At 33.6% G+C, this 17,275-nt stretch overlaps 1 protein-coding gene across 1 annotated transcript in view; it reads right to left on the bottom strand.

Moving 5' to 3' along the window:
* Positions 1 to 15,295: 15,295 nt before the first annotated feature.
* GABRA5 (gamma-aminobutyric acid type A receptor alpha5 subunit) overlaps positions 15,296 to 17,275 on the bottom strand; it is a 106,015-nt gene continuing 104,035 nt past the window's right edge. Inside the window, exon 9 of the mRNA XM_027856640.1 lies at positions 15,296 to 15,598. Within this exon, the coding sequence (XP_027712441.1) occupies positions 15,296 to 15,598 (303 nt within the window). The remainder of the gene's footprint in view (positions 15,599 to 17,275) is intronic.

Below are 17,275 nucleotides of genomic sequence, written 5' to 3' on the forward strand. Positions count from 1 at the left end.
AAAATAGTCTAATTCAAATGGCAAAAGAGGTCCAAAAAAAATGAGGAGAAGGCCTTAAAAAGCAGAATTGACAAAATGGAAAATGAAGTCCAAAAGCTTGCTGAAGAAAATCCTTCCTCAAAAATTAGAATGGAGCAAATGTAAGCTAGTGACTTTATGAGAAATCAAGACATTGTAAAACAAAATCAAAAGAATGAAAAAATAGAAGACAATGTGAAATATCTTACTGGGAAAACAACTGATTTGGAAAATAGATGCAGGAGAGAGAATGTAAAAATTATTGGACTATCTGAAAGCCATGATCAAAAAAAAAGAGCCTAGACATCATCTTTCAAGAGATTGTCAAGGAAAATTGCCCTGATATTTTAGAACAAGAGGGCAAAATAGAAATGGAAAGAATCCACCGATCACCTCCTGAAAGAGATCCCCAAAGGAAAATTCCTAGGAATATTGTAGCCAAATTCCAGAGTTCCCGGGTCAAGGAGAAAATATTGCAAGCAGCCAGAAAGAAACAATTCAAGTATTGTGGAAACACAATCAGGATAACACAAGATTTAGCAGCTTCTACCTTAAGGGACCAGAGGGTTTGGAATATAATATTCCAGAGGTCAAAGGAGATAGGATTAAAGACAAAAATCACCTACTCAGCAAAACTGAGTATAATTCTTCAAGGGAAAAAATTGACATTCAGTGAAACAGAGGACTTTCAAACATTCTTGATGAAAAGACCAGAGCTGAAGAGAAAATCTGACTTTCAAATACAAGACTCAAGAGTAGCATTAAGAGGTAAACAGGAAAGAGAAATCATAAGGGACTTATTAAGGTTGATCTGCATGGAATGATGATATTTGTAACTCATGAGACATTTGTCAGTATTAGGGTAGTTGGAAGGAAAATTATATGGATAGATAGATAGATAGATAGATAGATAGATAGATAGATAGATAGATAGATAGATAGATAGATAGAGGGCCCGGGTTGAGTTGAAGATGAAGGAATGATATCTGGAGAATAAAATTAAGGGGTGAGAGAGGATTGTACTGGGATAAGGAGAAAGGGAGAGGCAGAATGGGGTAAATTATCTCACATAAAACAGACAAGAAAAAGGTTTTACCATGGAGGGGAAGTGGGGGAAGGTGAGAGGGAATAAGTTAATCTTATTCTCATAAGATTTGGCTTAAGGAGGGAATACCATACACACTCAATTGGGTATGAAAATCTATCTTACACTACAGGAAATTTTGGGGGAAGAGGATAAGAGAGCAGGAGAATGATAGAGGGGAGGGCAGATTGAGGGAGGGGATAATCAGAAGCAAACATTTCTAAGGAGGGACAGGGTCAAAAGAGAGAATTGAATAAATAGGTGGGGGGATAGGATGAAGGGAAATATAGTTACCTTTTTACAACATGACTACTATGGAAGTGTTTTGCTAGACTACACATGTATGACCTGTATTGAGTTGCTTGCCTTCTTAATGAGGCTGGGTGGGAAGGGAGGAAGGGAGGGAATTTGGAACCCAAAGTTTTAAAAACAAATGTTAAAAATTGTTTTCACATGCAACTGGGAAATAAGAAATCCATGCAATGGGGTGTAGAACTCTATCCTATCCTACAGGAAAATAAAAGGGGAAGGGGATAAGAGAAGGGGGAGGGAGATAGAAGGGAGGGCAAATTAGGGGAAGGGCTATTCAGAATGCACATTGTCTTGGGGTGGGGGAGGGATGAGATGGGGTGAAAATTTGGAACTCAAAATCTTGTGGAAGTGAATGTTGAAAACTAAAAATAAATAAAGAAAGAAAAAAAGACAAATTACAAATTGTTAACAATTATATGAAAGAAAGCTCCAAATTACTAATAATAAGAAGCATGAAAATCATTGTGAGATGTAAGAGAGAGGGATACAGGAGGAAAACTTGGTGATATAAAGATAAAAGATACCTGCAATTAATTTCTTACTCTTACTTTTTCTATGAAGCTTCCAGTCATACTTTCATTTTTGTTTCTAATTTTCTTTAAATGATTAATCTTGAAATATAGATCTATTTTTTATTTTACTTTATATTATCACTCAGTTTGGTTCTTAGCTAGAGCCATTGGTATCTCAAGGTTTTAACATTTGGTGAATGTATGTGTCATTCACTTTGGAAGGAAAGTGACCTTATGTTTCTACTTAATGCAATCACTAGAACCCATAACTTACTTAAAGGCCTCATCTTTCTCCTTTATCTTTATTTGTGATCCTATCTCTTTTCCCTATACTTTATCCTTCTCTACTTTCAAACTTCTTAATCTATTTCCCAGATTTTAGACTAGTTAATCATAATTCATTTTTAAGACATACATACAAGTTGAGAAGACAAGGAAAAGGTAGAACCAACTTGTTTTCCTGAAGTTTTATTTCCCTCTGATAAAAGCCCATTATAAAGAAAGTGCTTTCTAAATAATGACTCTCAAAAAAAGTCAGTGTAACTGGTTAAAAAAGGAGAAAACTGATCACTTCTCTTCCCCTTATTTGGGGAGGTGATTTCCTACCTTTGCCAAAGAAAGGGAACAGAGGCATGAATTCCCCAATAATCTTTTATATTTAGTGATTTGATAATTAATAAATAATAATATTTAGTGATTTAATAATTATATTGAATACAGTTAAGAAAATATTTGGGGAATTCACAAAATTTCAAAGACATAATAAAGAGCATAATGAAGGCACATGGGACACCCTGTTGAGGCAGATTTAAAAGCAGTCCACATTCCCCATCCTTTCCAAAGTCACCCCTTTCAACTCCTTCATTCCACATTGGAAGTTGACAGCAGTACCTTTTAGGTTGAAGTAAATCATTACTTTAAGCAGAGCTTGAGGCTTCCTCTCTAAATTTGCTCTCTCTTTTTCTCCCTGGATGGAGAGTGGCATGTCACGTAATAAAGTACATCTAGGTTTAAGTCCCAATTAGTGGAAATAATGAAGTGATCAAATGTATTTGAATTCACACTATTCGAAGTTATAATTATACAAAATATGGTCATTAGTTCTAGCCCACTGGAAAGATACATTGTAAATTTGAATAATGGTGTCGTTTTTAATGCCACCACTTCAGGGATTCATTATTCCTAACAAACAGGATGTTGCTGCTTTGATTAGTACCTTTCCCTGCTAAACTGAAGACTTCACAGGAAGGCAGGGTAAATAAATATGATAACAACAATAAATATATCAAGAAAAGTTGAAAGTGAAATTTTCTGGATGACTGAGTTGATTGGTGCATTTTTGGTGGCTAAAAAAAGTTAATGGCCTTAAAATCACAAAGCATAGAATCACAAAACTTCAAAGGATCTTTAGGAATTAGTCTAATTCTGGCCAATGGTTGAATCCCTTCTACCATATCCTGGACTAGAAGTTATCTATGTTCAAGGAATGATTAAGTTCCTTTTCATTAATGAGAAAAAGGCCTCCTAATATAGAAAATAACAATAAAGGTAAGAGGGCAATTAAGGGGGCAGCTCGGTGGCGCAGGGGATAGAGCACCAGCCCTGAAGTCAGGAGGACCTTAGTTCAAATTCGGCCTCAGCCCAAACACTTGACACTTGCTAGCTGTGTGACCCTGGGCAAGTCACTTAACCCCAATTGACTAAAAATTTAAAAAAAAGGCAATTAAATATTTAATATTAAAAAATTAGATATTACAATAATAAGTCAGACATATCAAGGAAACCAGTTTTCCCGTAGTTTATTATTGAGGAATTTTGGAGGTATAGACATTTAAAATACATTTTAATACGATTCAATCTTTCTTTAGAAAATAGAGCATAGGAAATTTGAATCTGAAATTTAGATATTCTGTTGAAAACTCAAATGTGCCCAAACATAATCATGCAAATCCTCAGAAATAAATACTTTTATGTACTTCCAAAATAGAGTTATCTTACCTCTTATCTGAGAACTATGAAAACTCGAAATGCTTCCCAACTAATTCATATTCAGGAATTCATTGCATTTGCTCATGGCACTGATTGCCCCAGATGTGCTATTATTGTAAAAAGACATTAAGCCTAATTTTTAAATATTTAAACTACTGTTTTCTCTGAAAGACCCATGGTATTTCCAATTTGATGGAAAATGTCTCATTGATTTAAAGTTACTTTTCACAATGCAAGCTAATGTTGATTGAATACTCACTGTGGCTTCCAAAGTTGCGCTCTCCACTCAAGGTGCACCACATATGAATAAACTGGCTATAACTGGAATCAATCATTTCAGCTCTTAGGAAGGTGCAATCACATTCATTTGCTGGCACTACAGTTGATCAGTGGTGCTACTTCACTTTGGAATGATGTCTTTTTTCACAATGTTTTTGGAGAAAGGTTGATTCTTTATAATCTATGAGATTTTCAATTTAGATTCGTAGTACATAGGACTGTAAGACACCCTAAAGATTATGTAAGGATATATTCCCACTTCTCTATCCAACTCAAAACATTGAATGGTTACAAAAACACTGTGTTCAGAGCAAGAAGACCTTATTTCAAGGTCCAGTTTCAATATACTATTGTCTCCTCATCATTATCATCATCATCATCATCAATCATCCACATTCGTAGACCTTTTATCACATCAACACTGCTCCAAGATTTTAGCTGTGTGACTATGAGGCAAGCCAATTATCAACATTGTACTCAATTTTCATCAAATATAAAAAGACAATAATAATAATTGCACTATTTACCTCACAAAGCTGGTACAAGAAATCAGTGTGTCAATTGTAAAATGCTATATAAATGTGAGATATTATTAGCTGTGTGGTTATCTTTCAGTTGAGAAAATGAAGTCTAGAGTGGCTAAGTGACTTAAGGAAGTTATAATATAGTTAATTAATATACCTGGTAGCTACTGAGTGTCAAGGGATAGTGTGGTAAAAGGAAGTAGTACAGACACAAGGAGTAAGATGACCTGTGTTATAGACTTGGTTTAGCAGTGGAATTGCTGTGTGACTTTGTGGAAATTTTTAAATCTCCTTTCACCTTAGTTTATTCATCTGTAAAATGGGAATAATCTTAACTAGGGATTTTGTGAAGCATTACATAAAATAATGTTGTAAATAATATTTTTAAAACAAAAAGTTATACAAGTGCAAAATAGTGTTGTTATACAATGTTTCATCAAATTTCATCAAATGACCAATTTATAATGATATATTGAAAGGAAGTCCTCTGACATTCACTCAACAGATCATTTCCTTTTCTGCATTATATTTTCTTTCATGCTTAAAAAAAACATTATGGATAGATGATCAATCATACACACTCATTTTAGGCAATGTCATCAAAAACTTGCCTTGTATAGAAATATCATGGAGAAGTATCATTTTATCAATGATGGTTAATATCACAATCTTCAAAAAAGAGAAAGCCATTAGAGAACAATGAGAATAACATGCCATTTCCTCGGTTACAAGATCATAGATCAAATGATATGATATATGTAAAGGTCTTTGAAAACCTTAAAGTTCCATATAAATGCTAGCTATCATTATCATCATCATCATCATCATCAACTTGAACTGAAAGGAACTTCAGAGACTACTACTAGTCTAATGCCTTCATTTTACAAATGAGGATGGACAAAAAACATTAATTTGCCCTGAGGCATATAGGGAGGAAATGGAAAAGTTGAGGCTTGAATACAATTCCTCTGACACCAAAGTCCATGAATTTCCACTGAATAACACAGGAATGCTATGCACATAATATCCATAGATCACATCACAGATTTGGCGAAGTCTCATCCAATATCCTAGAGTAAGAAGAAAAATTGTGGACTGGTTGGTTGACAAAATTAGGATGTTTCAAAATCCAAAAAATAGTGATTAATTGAATTATTTTCAACTAGAGGCATGTTTCTATTGGAATGCCCCTGAAGAAAATTTCTAAACAATTAGAGTTGTTCAAAATTAGAATTGTGTTCCTTGAGAAGTAATGAGTTCCCTGTTACTAATGGTCTCCAAAAATAGAGTAAATGATGACTTGCTGAGGATGCTTTGAGGTATTGATGTTTCATTTAGAGATTAGAGTATACAAGGTATCCCAAAAAGTTTTAAACTGCACTAAGACTATTCGAGGTTCCAAAAGTGTATATTCTCAGAGATCTCTTTCATCTATTAGATACAATTATTAGATGATAGACACAGCCTGAGAGTACAGTTTCTATAATAGATCAGTGTTAAAACTGACTACTCATGTTTGGAACTATTCTTTCAATGAAAAGAAATGCTATCACAAGCTTCATTTTAAGTCCTATTTATTTGTAGCATTGGCATATTCTACTAATTTATAGGCTTTTTTTTGTTTCTTGCTCTGTTATCATTTTCCCCAAGGTTACTCTTTATTATAAGCTTATTAAAATAACAAAGTAACAAAATTGCAATACCTACAAGCAGGAGATCAGATAGCTAGAAAAGCTATTTAATTTTCACTAAATACACACACACACACACACACACACATACACACACATATAATCTCAACAACATGTTTAAATCTCAACAATGTGTAAATGCAGTGCGTTAATATGCAGATTTGGACTAGCTTAGCAGGACTGAGAGTTTACTGAATATGAGGCTAAATTTAAGTAGGAAATCATTGCAAACTAACAGGTGGAAACCTGACTCCTCAGTAAGTGCAAGGATCAACCCAAGGCAGTATATGTGTTTTCTTTATTGATGTTAGTAATAAAGCATTTCTTTATAAACTACTTTATCAAGATAATATGGAAATAATGTACATTATAAGAGTTGTAAATCAAGGAGGAAAAACAAATAATAGCTTTTGATTGAGATATAGAAAATTTTAAATAGTTTTTCTTTGGGGATGTAGGCAGGTTACATGAAAAAATAAGAATTGGTATAATTCTCAACATACGGATTATTTTATACTTATAATAACCTTCATAATGCAATAATTCTGATTTCATTGGAATTTAACAGCACCTTTTGGAGAACTTTATTATTTTCCTGCTTCATGGAAAGTGGTGTGGGCACTGATGGCTACAGCTGCTGTTGAATCTCATTTACAGAAGATATAAAAGTTATCTAAGGACAGTCCTTTTGGAAGACAGGCTGTTTGTCCTCTCAAGAGCTTTACCAACTCTGTAGATCTTTCACAATGTTCTGGCTTAGTAAGGAGCAGATGTTTGAACATGCTATTTAAATATTGTGCAAAGACTGGAGTTTACCAGGCTCAGCGAGTAGATAAAAATAACATTATTTTCTCATGAATAAGAAGGTTTTAATAGGTTGAAATAACTTAATCCTATGAATACTTACATATTTACATATGTAAAAATGTTTTAAACTGAATGAAAAAATACCTCATGGACATAATGACTGAACAAATTATAGCATATACACATCAAGGAATATATTATAGTATAAGGAATGACAGGATGGTTTCAGACACACTCAGGAAGACACCTATAGAATAATTCTGAGTAAAAATGAGCAGACACAGGAGAACAGTATATACAATTAAAATATACATTGCAAAGAACAACTTTTGTAGAAGATTAAAGAATGCTGATCAATTCAGTGACCAAACATGGTAACAGAGGACCAGTGATGAAGAATTCTAACCTCCTCCTAAGAGAGAAGTGGTGGACTCAACCTGCACAATGAGGTTGACATTTTTTAACATGGCCAATGTGGAAATTTGTTTTGTATAACTATCCTTATTTGTTGCAAGTAATTTGTTTTTCTTCCTTTTTCAAAATTTTCAATGGAGTAAGAGAGGTAGTAGAATGAGGATAATCATTGATATGGTTACCAAAAAAAAAAGGAAAAAAGAAAGAGGGTCATTGAAGTAAATATATATGTGTATAATATAAATACATGTGTATGTGTGTACATACATACATGTATTTGTGTATATATACATGTGTGTATGCATGCATATATATATGTATACATACATCTATTCAGAAGAGAATAAGAAGAAGACCAGAAGGAAACACAGACAAACAAGAGCACTGTGAAAGTTACATATTGAATATATTATGTACTTAAAATTAAAAAGCAAGCTATACACATTAATAATTCATAGTTTCATATATAATCTTCTTTGTCTCTCCTCCCCTGTATATATGTAAGGGGATCAGACTGGCCAATGAGTACCCAGTCCTTAGAAAATGCACAATATGCTCTATCTCATATATTGATGTGGAATCTTGGTGAGCCTTCTTCAAGCAATGTGTGATGGAGGGGCCTTGTCCCCACAATAGAGGATAAACAGGTGTTCCCTTGCTATTTCCAATTGGTTTAGAGTATAGTAACAAAAAGTCTCTTAATTAGCTCCTTTGCCAGAACTGAGTGGGCATACAAGAGCTGAACAAAGGCATTTTCTCTTCTGAGGGGTTTTCAACTGAGGAGGAAGAAATGCTATTTAGCCTCCAGGTAAGAGAACAGGCTGCCATTCATTGTAAATACACTGTCCTGCTCTTTCTTTTTTTCTCTTTGTGTCTATTCTTTTCTAATCTCAGGGAACAAGTATCTAAGACATAAAAAGACCGTACTGCGAGCTTGTGAGCTTCAATATATGGGAAGAACCAGAGAGTACCAGTAACTAAGGCCAATAGAACAGTATGGCTTATAGCCATTGCAGCCAAAAGCCTGGTGAGAAGCCAGCCCTGAGGAGCAACCTATTTAACTTAACCCTTCTGGTCTGAGCTGGTAACAGAGATATACCTTTTAAGAAAGGGAGTGACTCATTCATTGGCTGTACCAAACTCAGAAATGAACCTTGTAGGAGTAATGTCTGGTAGTCACTACTGCAAGTGTAAGTCCACTCTCCCAAGGACAGAAGTGGTAGAAAAATGTGTTCCTGGTCTAGAAGGTTACTGTATTTCAACTCTTGATATACCTTTTCAGTAAATTCCCCCTTTTTTAATATAGAATGAATTTCTGTGTCATCCCTGCACAAGATCATTCCAATTTTATTTGAACATTAGTTGAATAAAGCTAAATACACACACACACACACACACACACACACACACATATAAAGATTACTGAACAGTACCAAACATCCCTTTGTAAAAGCAAAGTGATATTAATTGGCTATCAGTAATATTGGGGATAAAGTAATTGGTGATCAGTTTGGGAAACACATTTGAAGAAGGCTTGGGGAAAGAGTATTAGAAAAACTGTCCAGAGCCATGAGGGGGATAATTAATTGTCAGAGTTTGTGTGCTACATATAGAAATTCTTATTTTACTAGTTTTTTTAATATTCAGAATAAAACACAAATATACAAAACGAATAACTTCATAGAGTATAGCTAGAAAGGTTTTGTCTGACTAGAAGCTGGATCAATGCTAGGTTGCATTGGTGTTTGTCATACACTAAATCTATTTCCACAGTAGAAAGAAAAGAGATCCTTTGACTAGTGTCTATTTAGTGAATTTTATCAATGCAGTCTATGCTATAGAATATGTACATAACTCATGTCTCAAACTCAAATGTTAAATAAAAGCATCTTAGAAGTTTTCTTTTGGGGGCAGCTAGATTGCACAGTGGATAGAGCACTAGCCCTGAAGTCAGAAGGACCTGAGTTCAAATCTGGCTTCAGACCAAATACCTGACACTTAATAGCTGTGTGACCAAAGGCAAGTCACTTAACTCCAATTGCCTTAAAAAAAAGTTTTCCTTCTGTCTTCTATAGGTTAATGATAGCAGTTCTTGTTTACTCCCCACAACAGTATGTTGACTAAATTCAAGAGAACTTTTCTTCTTTTTAAAGATTTTTTTAAAAAATTAATTATGAAATATTTTATTGGTATCTTTTGTTTTTAATATCACATAAACTTCCCCTGTAACTCTCCTTATTCTTCACATCAGAGAGCAATCTGTTATAACAAAGGATTGTTTTATTAAGTAATTAAAAGAATAGAAAAAAAATCAGGAAAACCAATCAACCAATCAAAAACACCTGAAATTATTTGTAATATCCTCAACTAATTAATGTTGTCCTTTGTAAAGGAATAGAAATGCATAAAACTTCTCATATCTTTGTAGCTAAGCTTGATCTTCATAATTTCAAGGGGATTTGGTTTCAATTGTGTTGTTGTTATTGTTCTTTCCATTAATGCTATCATATTCTGCTTACTTCACTTTGCTTCAGTACATGTAAGTCTTTCCATGCTTCTCTGTATTCATAATACTCCTTATTTCTTATACCACTACAATGAATTCATGTACCATAATTTGCTTCACAGTTCTTTTAATCAATGAGCATCTACTTTGTTTCCATTTCTTTGCTACCACAAGAAAAATACTATTATAAACATTTTGATGTATATGGAGCCTTTCTTTTTCTCAATGAAACCTTTTGGATTATGTATTTAGCAATGGAATCTTAAAAAGAATTTTCTAAAACTCTCTAACAGTTCTAATGATGAACTTCATAGAATTTAAAGCTGGGAGAGACCTTAGAGATAATGTAGTATGGCCACTTGATTGTTCAATTGAGAAAAGTGAGACCTGCATGGAGGAAATGGTGTACCCAAAATCACACAGCTAATAACAAAAAAAGGATGTGAAACAGCTTTTGTTACTCCACCTCAGCATTGAAATGAGTTTCTATATGCTTTACTGTCTCTCTATTAAACATTGCTGCTTGTATTTGGTAAATAAAAATAAATTTGATTTAAAAATTTTAATTATCTTTTGTACTTCATGCATGTAATTCTTTGTTGCTGAATAGGGCATTAAAAGATATGGCTAGGTCTATAGTTACACCAATAAATTTCACTCTTTGCTTGATTAAAAAGTTATTAATCTGCAAGTCTCAGTAACCATTCAATTAGAATAAATATTTAAAAGTGCTTGCATGTGTTTATGTGCTCCAAATGTTTACAAATCGATGTATGGTAAGAATAGGACCACATAAGATTCAAAATTGATTTTAATTTTAAATTATTTTTTACTTTCCAAGTATAATGGATGCTGATGGGAAATAATATTATTAATTCATTTATTCAGTGAATATTCTTTGAAATTTGTTTATAGGTTTAGAAAAAAAGTCTTAGGATATATACAAAGTTGAATATTTAGATAAAAATAACAATATTATCTCTGGCTTGATCTCATAACTAAAAGTAATCTGAGCAGCTAGGTGGCACAGTGGACAAAGTGCAAGGCCTGGAGTCAGGAAGATTCATCTTCCTGGGCCCAAATCTGGCCTTAGATACTTATTAGCTGTGACCCTAAGCAAATCACTTAACCCTGTTTGCCTCAGTTCCTCATCTGTAAAATGAGCTAGAGAAAGACACAGCAAACTGCTCCAGCATCTTTGCCAAGAAAGCCCCAGATGGGGTAAAAAAAGAGCTGGACATAGCTGAAACAATTCAACAACAAAAATAATCTCTCCCATTTCTGAATGATTACTTTATAAGTTTCATGGGAGAGGGACAGTGCCTTATCTAAACTTAGAATATCCTCCAATACCTAACCCTGTGCTCAACACACAAAACAGATTTTTTTTTTGGCCTTATACCTCTGAGTCAGAGGTCCTTGTTTTGAAAGTCTCTCCCACTCCCTTTTTGGAGGCCAGAGCAACTTGAATTAACTAGCTCTACTGCCCAAGAGGAAAATTGTAAACAGAATGTAAAAAGAGTAGTATTGCCTCTCTGAACCACAAAAGACTTAGTAGTTTACATGAATAGTATACAAACTGTCCTGCACTGGGGAAAAGGGAGATGAGCAATTTTATATTAACCCTGAATACAATAAAGTGGAAAACAGAGATCTGTGTAAACCCTTCTGAAGAGAAGTCTTGCTACAAGTTCCTTAGGAGATATTTTGGGGGCTGTTAAAACAAATTAACAACAACAATAATAGAACATTTGAACAGGTTGGAGCTCCCTGTCTTAGCAGCACTAAAGAGCTATAGTTCTGCCAGCTCAAGATCAGTGTATGGGTCAGCTGCTCAGGGGTATATCTTAAAGAGGGTAGTTGAAGAGCACCATCTGTTGGATGGAGCTGAAAAGCTGGGAACTAAACCAAAGAGAGGAATCCATAACACTTGCTGGGAACAGAGCAAAAATACAGTGGAGTAGTCAAGCACTAACTTAGAGGTCATTTAATTAATCTTTTAATGTTTCATCTTTTTTTAATGAAAAAAAAATACTTAGTATGTGTAATGTGTAAGGAATAAAAACCCCTAGAATTGAAATGATTCAAAGCCAGATCTTCCTACTTTTGTGCTCAGTGTTCTTTTCGCTACAGGAAACTAAGCAGAGGCTGGCTGCCCCTTGTTGGAATTGTTGTCTAGACTCTCTACTAAAGGTGTCCAGGCTAAACCAGACTAAAAGTGGAAAATGTTTATACAACAAAACAAATATAATATTAATATGTGATTTTCTAAGACAATATGTAGTCCATAGGAGTCCTTATGTAAGTTTAGCGAACTTCCCACCCTTTCCTATTTGAGATTGAAACCACTCGCCTCAGGGATAATAAGGTCAGGTACAGATTGTAATGATTTCTAAAGGATTTCTAAGATCTCTGTTGACTTTCAGATTCCCTAATTATTCTTGAGATCTTTATTGTACTTAAGCTAATAGGACTTTGAACAAAGTAAGTGTTCCTTTATTAAAATGATAGCCAAAAAAAAACCTCTCAAAAACATCATAAAAAAATAGAAAAGATAAAGCATATATTAAGATACTAGGAATTTTCAAAATCTTGCAAATGTGTATTATACAAAATGAGATTTACCTGATAGCCTTTGACTCTCATGTTTTAGATTTTTCACTACTTTTCAAAATACATTTGCCTCTAAGGCTATGTTGTCAAGCTTAAGTAGAATAGAGGCCACTAAACTGTAAATAAAGATCCCTATGGGTTGCATATTGACTAAGACATATACTTTACATATGTTTACATATTTCTTTTTTTTTATTACTAGATCAACATATTAAAATCAGATAGGAAATGCATTTTAGTCTAGTTCAGTACTCTTGTGTGATGCATGCACCATATGTTTGACCCCTCTACTATAAAGGATAGGAAGTGAAATATAGAACAAGTAATTTTGCAATTTTTAAATTTACCTCAATTGATGAAAGATTGATTGTTAAAACTTAAAGGAAAGGTGGGAATTTTTTGTTTCAATGATTAAAGTCCATCCTTCTTCTCATTGTCACAGATAACTGAGAGCTAATTGTTCCACAGTGTTACACATATCACAATTACGTCTTTAGAAGAGGCTTAGAAAAATGCAATGACTATAGTCAGGGTAGTAAAACCTATTATAAATTGCTTCATTGTAATATGGATTCAGCTATAATATTCAAACTACATCTTTGAAGTACACAGGGGGATATAATAAGTTGTTCTCATTTATAAGATGAGATTGCAACCAGTAACACAGGTCTTATTTTGTTCTAAGTAATTGAATATTTGAAAGATCTGTGCTTTCATCAGCCTGGGCACTCTCTTTACCTATTCAGATTGCAATTTTTTTTAACTTACTAGTTCCTTGTTCTCAAGAGTTTCTGGGACCTAAATATTGACCTAGCCACCCCGATGAGTGTCTCTAATTTATCTACTCAAACAAAAGACAAAGATATTCCATAATTTAGTCCATTGGCTTTTGTCCAACATAAGTATCTAAATGGGACTTTATAGGAATATGAACTTTATTTAAAGTCTTCATTAATTTTTACACCACCAGTTAAAAAACGCTTGGCTATCCCATGCTGTTTGTAAAACAAATGCAGGCAGAACTAAGATATATCTTGACTTTCTCTTTTGTCTTAATCAAGTATGTTGAACCAAAAGTAAAAAAAAAAAAAATAGGAGAGATCTTTTCATCAATGTATCACCTGAAAGTTTCCCCCAGACAGTGTCTTCTTATCTTGTGATAATTTTATTACATTAATGTGTAAACAAAATAAACTGAGGGTGGTCCCACTGACCTGGTGAATGTTGCATAGTATGTATGGCTACTCCTCCTTCAGGGAATTCTCAAAAAGAAGACTGCATAATCTAGGCAATGAGTAAGAGAAGGTATGGACAGTACTATTTAACTCAAGAAAATGGGGGAAATAATGTTTCATTTCTAGACTTTTGGTGAGCTTATATGAATTTAATCTCCAACTTTGGAAAACTATACTTGTTACCAAACATCATGATAGATTAAATAAAAACATGACCCAAAGAAATAAAGACAACCTGACAACAATTTGTCAAGCTATTTATTGAATGAATTTTCTTCATGAATTTGTTTAAAAAATAACTCCAGCAAAAACTTAATGTTTGCTATAAAAGATGACATTTACCCACAAGAGTAGAATTTTTTTATTTAATAAACATTTAAGATTAATTTACAAAAGCTACTAGAGCAATGAATCAGTCATGAATTACTTACAAGGCAGAAAATTGAAAATAACTAATTACAGATTCTCACCACTGAAGCAAAACACACTGACAGTAGCGAGGAGATGGTATGTCTCAGATACATTTAATACATGGGCCAAAATTCCAATGTTGTCTCTAAACCATTTTTCCATGCTCATGTTTCACTTCCTTTTCTGTGTTACTTATTTTGTTTAATGGGGAGAAACATGATTTTTTTTTTCCAAGAGAAATTTATCCAGAGTTGTTTGTTTTGGGGAGAATATTCTGTTAGTGTAACATATGGCATATTTCTGTCATTAAAGTTTGTCTACATAAATATTTTCTTATTTTATTTCCTAACATAAGCTCATGCAATACTTTTTAAATTTTAGAACAAAGTGGGTATTAACAAAGGTAATGTAGTCCGTATGTGAAAGCTCATAGTTTCTTTAAAATGAGAATTATGTTCTTTACAATCTTTATGACCTGGATTTTTGGTCAGGTAATAATCATGGAACAATTCCCAAAATATTTTTATCAACTGGGAAAATTAGTATGAATTGACATTTGAAGTATAAAAAACATTGTTATGTAATACTTGGAGCAGTTAAAAAATATACCTTGTCTTGTTTGTAAACTAGCAATGTAAGACCCTGAACAGTTGGGTGCTATTCAGCATCTTCTGACCTTCTAGAATATTGTGTAGCCACCATTGTCAATGTCACTTCTTTGAAATATCTGAGGTTACATGTAAAAACAATCAAGGCAATATTATTTGTACATATCATTAAACATGCAAAAATTTCCTGAAAGATGTTGCCCAAATATCAAAAGTCTTGTAGAGCTCAAATTTCTCCTTGGTATCCTTTTGCTGGAAGTATGGCTCTCATAGGGTTTGGGAGTCCTGAAACTTATTTTGGGGGAGTGGCTCCTTTAATAACTGGTTCCCTATTCAAATATGTTGCCCAGTAGACTAAGTTGAATGTGCCAAACAGGACTGGGAAAACAATTCGGGACATTTTGTCAATCTTGCTGATGCTATTGTAAGTCTTTTTACTTTCAGGAGGCTTCTCCTCTGCAGGTTTTACTGGAACAGGAGTTGCATTTGAGATCCCTGAGGGAGTTGGATCCTTTGGGATGTTTGGAGGATGGGTCATCTTTCCAGTATTGTAAGCATTTGTTGATTTATTAATAAATATTTCACGCTCTTTTTTCTGCAAAATACGTAAAAAGGTAAGCAGATCATGTTGCTTACAACCTATTTGAAAGCACAGGGGAAGAGAGATGTAGCAGATACAATTATTTCCTTTCTCCCATTGCCACTTTAGTAGTTGTTTTGTTTTGTTTTTTAAGATAATGTTGGCAGAATGATTAAATTGACAGACTATCACACATACACACACACACACACACACACACATTCCTCAGTATTTACTAGTGACTCCAGTTTTAAGTCCTTATAAGCCATATAATTATCAAGTAATTCATCAGAATATAATATAATCCTCATAAATCTTACAAAAAGGTAAGATCTTATGGAAAGAAAGAGAGAGTAAGAAAAAGAAGGAAGGAGGAAAGAAGGAAGTCAATTTAGCTACATAAGCATATAATCCCCAGGTTGGCTGTCAATCCCATGGCCTCATTACTACCTGCCAAGGAAAATGGCAAAAGACAGAGTCCTCTTAAACATTTCTATTTTTTGCCTAACATCAGTCATAGGATCACTGGATTGTAGAGGTCAAATTAGAAGAGAATTTAGAGGTTGTGAAGTCCAACCTCTCATTTTATAGAAAAAGAAACAGTAGACTAGAAAGGCAGTAATGAAATGCAGGACTTAGAACTTCAAGTTTACCTTGAAGCCACAGATTGCCTCTCTATTTTAGCTCAGTTTTTTCTAAGTTTATATATATATATATATATATATATATATATATATAAAATACTGATTAACTATTTACTATGTGTCAAACTAATTTCTGGGGATACAGAGATAAGGAAAAAACAGCCCTCTTAAGGAACTTACATTTTAATGAGAAAATTTGTAACAGATTATAACATTGACTTATTACAAAATTAACTTATTCTAACATGAGTTTATTAGTGCTATTCTACACAACTATTAGAAATGTAAAATCCCATAAAAATAATCTTGCTTGATAGTTTATATGTGTCTCTCAAATTATGTTACTTTAACATGTGAAGTTCTTCTTCCTTAAATGCATAGGACTACTATTATTATAGACTTCCTTTGGAATTTAGCAACTATGTGCAACTCATTAGATATTTCATTAGTCTGATGATGCATACTATAGGAATACATTAATTCAAGAAATTAGGAGATTTTATGAAATTGATACCATCTGTAAAATTAAAGAGTGGAAATTCAATGATGAGAACTAAAGAATCTTTCCAAGGCTATTATATTCCTCTTGATTATTCAAAGAAGATGATGTGTGAATATGTGAGATCCACATCTTTATCCATAAACTTTATTTTGTCCATTAATTTGAACTTCCTCTGCCAGCAAATCTCTGTTCAGAGTTGTATCAAGTAGCAGACAGGCTTAAGCTCTATCTAAACACAATTGTTGATTGTAGATACTTGGATGGTCAACCTGCCATTTTCACTTGCCCCTGAGATTTATTTCTTATTTCTCACTATCATCCAGCTAGTAAGGACCCATTTCACCTCAAACCCAGTTAATGTAATAGCACACGAATCAGCCTGATTGTCTCCACTGTTTGTCTTCCTTTAGGTCATCTTCATGCCACTGCTAGTTCTTTCTTCCACATTGTTCTCATCATATCATTTCTGTTAAAAAATCCTAAGTGCATTCCAATGCTCACAGCATGGCCTTTAGTTAAGCCAAGCTCCTTACTATCCTCTTCCCC

The sequence above is a fragment of the Vombatus ursinus genome, unplaced genomic scaffold (genome assembly GCF_900497805.2).
Source record: "Vombatus ursinus unplaced genomic scaffold, bare-nosed wombat genome assembly UNPS02011591.1, whole genome shotgun sequence".
NCBI lineage: Eukaryota > Metazoa > Chordata > Mammalia > Diprotodontia > Vombatidae > Vombatus > Vombatus ursinus.